General features: G+C 36.6%; 1 protein-coding gene across 1 annotated transcript in view; it reads right to left on the reverse strand.

Annotated features, from left to right (window-relative positions):
• Positions 1-2,066: 2,066 nt before the first annotated feature.
• Positions 2,067-6,878, reverse strand: part of LOC144966733 (uncharacterized) — a 25,525-nt gene continuing 20,713 nt past the window's right edge. Inside the window, exon 5 of the mRNA XM_078903503.1 lies at positions 2,067-3,436. Coding sequence (XP_078759629.1) covers positions 3,234-3,436 — 203 coding nt within the window. The 3' untranslated portion in view covers positions 2,067-3,233. The remainder of the gene's footprint in view (positions 3,437-6,878) is intronic.

Below are 6,878 nucleotides of genomic sequence, written 5' to 3' on the forward strand. Positions count from 1 at the left end.
ACAGTGATTCAAACATACACATTCCCAAGCTAATATACCAGACGGTGATTCAAACATACACATTCCCAAGCTGATATACCAGACGGTGATTCAAACATACACATTCCCAAGCTGATATACCAGACGGTGATTCAAACACACACATTCCCAGGCTGATATACCAGACAGTGCTTCAAACACACACATTCCCAAGCTCATATACCAGGCCGTGATTCAAACATACACATTCCCAAGCTGATATACCAGACAGTGCTTCAAACATACACATTCCCAAGCTCATATACCAGGCCGTGATTCAAACATACACATTCCCAAGCTGATATACCAGACAGTGCTTCAAACACACACGTTCCCAAGCTGATATACCAGACAGTGCTTCAAACACACACATTCCCAAGCTGATATACCAGATAGTGCTTCAAACACACACATTCCCAAGCTGATATACCAGACAGTGATTCAAACATACACATTCCCAAGCTGATATACCAGACAGTGATTCAAACACATACATTCCAAAGCTGACATACCAGACAGTGATTCAAACACACACATTCCCAAGCTGATATACCAGGCCGTGATTCAAACATACACATTCCCAAGCTGATATACCAGACGGTGATTCAAACACACACATTCCCAAGCTGATATACCAGACATTGATTCAAACATACTTATTCCCAAGCTGATATACCAGACAGTGATTCAAACACATACATTCCCAAGCTGATATACCAAATGGTGATTCAAACACACACATTCCCAAGCTGATATACCAGACGGTGATTCAACACACACATTCCCAAGCTGATATAAAACGGTGATTCAAAATGTGCAGGTTTACCTGTGTCGTTTCCATGAATGACATTTAAAAAAAACCACTGCCAGAACGTTTCCGGCAGAAACCATTCGTCAGCACAACAATAAACAAATAAACGTGAAAAACAAATATAATAAAATTAAAATACAATATAACTTGCATCGTCTGTACTCAATTTTGGTTGGAGTATCTACAGACAATATAAGTTATATTGCGTACTGCTTTATTTGTTTTCCACGTTTATTTCTTTATCGTTGTGTTGACGAAGGGGTTGTACCAGAAACGTCCATTGTCTGTATTGTTCCCATCCGAAACCTCTCCATTTAAATCTTTCGTTAGTTTTGTCACGATCCCAGGCTTCAGGCAGCCCCCACCGTTCTCTACTAATCCTCCTGAGGACATTGTACAACATATAAAAGGGTCATAGTAGTATATTGGTTTGTTTTCAAGGGTTTTACTGCGCTTGAGACACATTAAGGTCATATTAGTAGCGCCAGTAAAACGGAAGAAAATGGGGTAGTCAAAAGTTCTAGAATTACAGTGAAAGTACCAAAGAAAAGGGAAGACAAAGGGGAATTTGTTCAAGAAGGGAACAGCAGATGTAGATTCCAAGAGCACACTATCAGTGTTCTTAGTTTGAGATCACCTAAAAGTCTCATCCCGACTCAAGCACTAAGAAGAACACACTGAAATGTTGACAAATAATTATATATGTAAAACAACAATTATACAGTGCATAACAGAGAGATGATTTACAATACAAAAAATATCATCTCCCAAAATTTTACGTGTTTCCCTCCCAGTCATGGTATCTGGCCAGGGCCAGGATAAAACCAAGTAATCTCATTCCAAGACAAAGACAGAATGAAGTCGGAAACAGATATAGGGGGATAGAAGATACAGGAATTGTCTCCCTACCCACTATAGGACGAGAGGAACCCCACCCAGCAAAACAAAACAAAAAAAAAAAAACACACAAAAAGAACAAAAACAAAACATCTAAATTAAAGTAATTTTCATGGAATCAGTCCGACGTGCACATAATAATAGGTCTGATAACCCAATCCATTATGGGCTCATTGTTGTAATGGAAATCTCATAAAATGACGCAAAATATTGTCCATTTCAACAATGTTTAATTTGGTCCATAGTTGGGTCCGTATGTCAGACCTGCATTTATGTGCACGTTGAACCAGTCGTTATGATTAAATAAGTCAACGATATCAGCTTTTATAACTGACAAAAGTCGATTTATTTTAGAAAACTCTCGCTGTACAGTTTCATACAAGAAGCATTGCTAAAGTCAGTAAATATAAAAATAGTATGAGTAGAGTGAGTAGAAGTTTGATATAAGACGAGATTTTAGTTTAATCTAATGTGTCAACAAAACAACACAGTGTTGCAAATTACTCAGCTGTGCTTGTTTTGGTCAAGGACGTTCAATACAAGTTTAGTTGTGCGCAGAGCACGGAAAATTAATTATAAAGTGAAGGTCAGCACATCGTTGTTTTTTAGTTGTTTTTTTGTTGTTGTTGTTTTATTTTATAAATCACCGCTAACCTTGACCTTAGATATACATTGTTCAAGTCAGTGATACAATTACGTCACAAGCGGTCTGTAATGCTATTTTAGCTTGACTGGTTTATTCCGAAAAGAGCGACGTGTACTTATTCGCAGGTCTAATAACCAAATTCATTATGGACTCCATGTTGTTTATGGAAATCTCAAAAATATTGATGCAAAATATTGCTCATTACAACAATGTTAAATTAGACCGATAATTGGGTTCGGATGTCAGACCTGCATAATATATGTGAAGGGGGTGGGTTATCGAATTTTGACCTATGTAACATTTCATGATTATGCCATAAGATGATATTAACGCTATCCGTGACCGTTATTATCTATTTAATATTATTCCAACCCTCTCGTTGGAAAACCCTATCATTTCTTAGTAAATACGTAATCGTTGAATAATGCTTTGAACGCGTTGAAGAAAAAAATTATTCAAGTATTGCAGAATATTTTCTCATATTTTATTGGTTTGAAATAAGGTGCAAAAGGCAGCTGATTTGTAATTATAAATCATCTTTTGGAGCGCATGAATACAAATCCACCTTTTTTTTGTTTTTAGTCAAATTGCCATACAAGCAGAAGGAGAAAGATACAAATTATAGTGAATAGAAATATTAATACCAAACCATTTCGTTACAAAATATCTAATAATCTTACTTGGAGGGGTGGAAAAAACGTATTCTTTCATTTCTTTGTATTTAATTAACTCGTTATATTTTTATTGTGCAATTTCACATACTCGCAAGCTCGTACGTAGTATTATTGGGCACGATAAAAATAACTCACTAAACAAATACAAAGAGATGAAAGAGTCGTATAACATTATTATATACTTATATTATGTGTAGCTTTGTAACATTTTGATCAAGTTAGTTCTTTTTTCTTTGTCTTCTATGTATTTGTGTAAAGCATTTATACTCGCAGATCCCACCAAATCGATGACTTTCGATGCCACCTCTTTCTTCTGTTTTGGTGATAATTTCTGGAGAACTGTAATCATGGAGTCATAGGATGAACTCTGAGAATACCCCACAACTGAACCTAGGGGGATTGGGGGGCGGGTGAGGGGAGCAGGGAACACGCAAATGAAATTGGCAATAATAATTATAATAATGATGATGATGATGATAATGAGAACTACTTGCAAACAGGCTTTCTTAAAATAATAACAAAAAGCTGAATGAGCTCAAGAACCAAGTGGTAGACAGAGTAAATCTAACCATAAATAGGTCACGTAAACAAAAGGCTGTTGTTAATTTTGGTGTGATGTTGGGCTGAAATTGTGAGTAAATGGTTGATTGATGGTATAGGTTTAGATATAATACTAACATCTTCTGTCTGTTAGATCAATTAATAAGACCAATCAAAACACGACATTTGTGACACGCCCTTAAGCCCGCTCGGACAAAAATAGCTGGTTGTTTCTAATCAACCTGTAGAAATTTTCACCAATCAAAACGCGGGTTTGTGACACCCTCAAGCTCATTCGGACAAATTATTTAGCTACGAAGTAAATTACAAAAATGGTTAAAAAGAAGTTGACATCACACTACTCTTTTTAAGATTATTTTTCGACCTCTAGTTGTGTGATTAGTTCTCACTAGCTTCTCGAAATCAGACTATAAACGTTAAAGGCTACATATATTTTTTTGTTTAAGGCGGACCCTCCATAAACGGCATAATGATCTCGGCTCGCGACACGAAGCACATGGCACGTGAGACAAACTAACTAAGACTAAAGAAATTTGAAATACTCCCCCCATAGGCAGCACGTAACAGAAATGAGTGTGCCTCAGTTTGTAGCATTGCTCGTTTTTTTTGTGTCGCGTGCTGTCAAGGTCAAGTGGACGATTACAGAAAGAATATTATTAACGTTGTGAGAGACCGACCCCACGATTGGTCAGGCGTGTAGAACTAGTGAATATTTTACTTAAATCTGAGGAACTAATAACGAGAATATCTACTCAAGAGATATCCTGAGGTTTCCCGGAGAGTGATTTCCCCTGGTTTTCGCAAGGTTATGGCCCGTGATAGTAGCCTGCTACTACTTTTACTCTTGGAGGGGTAGTGGAGACTTGCTCTAAATTCATATATTAACATAAGACTGCATTTTATTATAAAAGATTTCAATAAAGTAATGAAACCTAAAAAAAAAAAGAGAAATCCCCCCCCCCCACACATACACAAAGAAAAAAGGGGAGAAGGAATGGAAAACTGTTGAGTTATACCCACATTTGATGTATTTTCATTATGTTCACAATCTCATTTATATCGACATATTTTTCATGTTATGATCACGTGTTTTTTCTTCTAATATTTAATGGCAAAATAACTTGATTACAGTTATAATAATTTGACACCTTATTGATCTTGAAATATCTGTTGAATATTCTTATATCAGGAATAGGTGTTTTGTATTACCTTGCTGGGACTAAAGACAAAAATACAGGGCTGCCTATCTGAAATGTCAAACATTCGTAGTTTCCAAGGGAAAAAATATAAAAGTCACAATTTATAGTATTAAAAATCAATTATTTGCCTCAACATAACCAAAATATGCTACAAAGTCTTATATATGGTTTCTAAGCAACCAAAACTCTCCTTTTCAACAAAATTTATTGATTCAAAAACATCCATGCAGTTCTCTAGTTGGGGCAAAAAATTCGTAATTCTACGAATTTATCAATATTTCGTAGTACTTTATATAGGTCTTTATATAGATTATCCCGAGAAGAAGAAGGGGAGAAGGGGGACGAAGAGGAAAGGTAGAACGGGGAGGGGGAGGAATAGGAGGAGCAGAAAGAGAAGGAGATTGATGAAGAGGAGAAGGGAGAAGAAGAAGAGAGAGAGAGAGGAAGTAGAATAAAAATTAGAAGAAATTAGAGGGGGAGGGAAGAGGAAAAACATGACGAAGAAATTAAATGGTATGTTTGTGTGTAGGCATGTTTATCTAGAATATGTTTTTATATCAACATGATAAACAAAAGAAAGTGATGTAGGAGGAGTAAGAATAGGAACAGGGGAGGGAAGAGCACCAGGAGGAGGAGGAGGATGAGGAGAAGGAGGATAAATAATAATAATAATAATAATAATAATAATAATAATAATAATAATAATAATAATAATAATAATAATAATAATAAGAAGAAGAAGAAGAAGAAGAAGAAGAAGAAGAAGAAGAAGAAGAAGAAGAAGAAGAAGAAGAAGAAGAAGAAGAAGAAGAAGAAGAAGAAGAAGAAGAAGAAGAAGAAGAAGAAGAAGAAGAAGAAGAACGAAAGAAGAACGAAAGAAAGAAAGAAAGAAAGAAAGAGAGAGAGAGAGAGAGAGAGAGAGAGAGAGAGAGAGAGAGATAGATAGAGATAGAGAGAGAAAGAGAGAGAGAGAGAGAGAGAGAGAGAGAGAGAGTAGAGAACAATAAGGAGGATAAAGATTTAAGGAGGCTCAACAGCAACAGCAACAACAACAGCAGCAGTGGGAGGACGAGGAGGAAAAAGTGTAACTTAGGAAGGTGGAAAAGAATTTATAGGTGGGAATTTCCCGCTGCATTGAACTCAGAGTCCCGCTTTAAACCGGCAATTTTCCTATTCTGATTTCCATAAATTTTAACATAAACTAAAAATACCACTGTCATCATTATCATCATCATCGTCATCATCACCATCATCCTCATCATCATCATCATCATCATCATCAACATCATCATCATCATCATCATCATCATCATCATCATCATCATCATCATCATCATCATCATCATCATCATCATTATTGCTGCTACTACAAACACAACCAGCACTCCATCACCATCACCAATACTAGCACTACCAACATCACCCCACCACCATCGTCAATGTAGTGATTTGTTTATATTGTGTGTCTTGTACATCTAACGTTTTGTTTCTCTCTTTTTTGTTATAGATGCCTGCTTGTGTTAAAAGTTGATTAAAGCTTTAGAAAGAATGTTCAAAGTAAAGTCTTCTTGGCCTCTTTTGTGATCCAAATCTATAACAATTTAATCAACTTTTATCGACAATGGACCGACACCTTCGACACCTTCGACACCTGCGACCAGCAGTCCCGACATCGGATCCTTGCTCGTTCGATGCGCTGAAGAGAACATTCGACTCCTTCCCTGACAGTCTCCCAGAAACTACAACTTCAAGCAAACTTGCAACGCTTGTGAATTTCGTCGGACCTTCTATCTCATCGCTGAATGTGACACATATGAAGTTACTATAAAAATACTCGAGGCTGTATTTGACAAACCTAAGAGTGAAGGTTTTGCCAGGCATTTACTATCATGTTGCAAGCAAGAATCTGGTCAAACGTTTGACCAATATCTACAAAAACTTTAAAATCTTGCAAGGACTGTCATTTCCCAGCTATTACCGCTGAGGTTCACCAAAACGAAGCCATCAGAGATGCTTTCATCAGTGGCCTTATTTCACCTCACATACGCCAACATTTATTTGAAAAGAACAAA

This window comes from Berghia stephanieae, chromosome 2 (genome assembly GCF_034508935.2).
Source record: "Berghia stephanieae isolate SIO BIC M18660-M18661 chromosome 2, UCSD_Bste_1.3, whole genome shotgun sequence".
NCBI classification, from domain to species: Eukaryota; Metazoa; Mollusca; class Gastropoda; order Nudibranchia; family Aeolidiidae; genus Berghia; species Berghia stephanieae.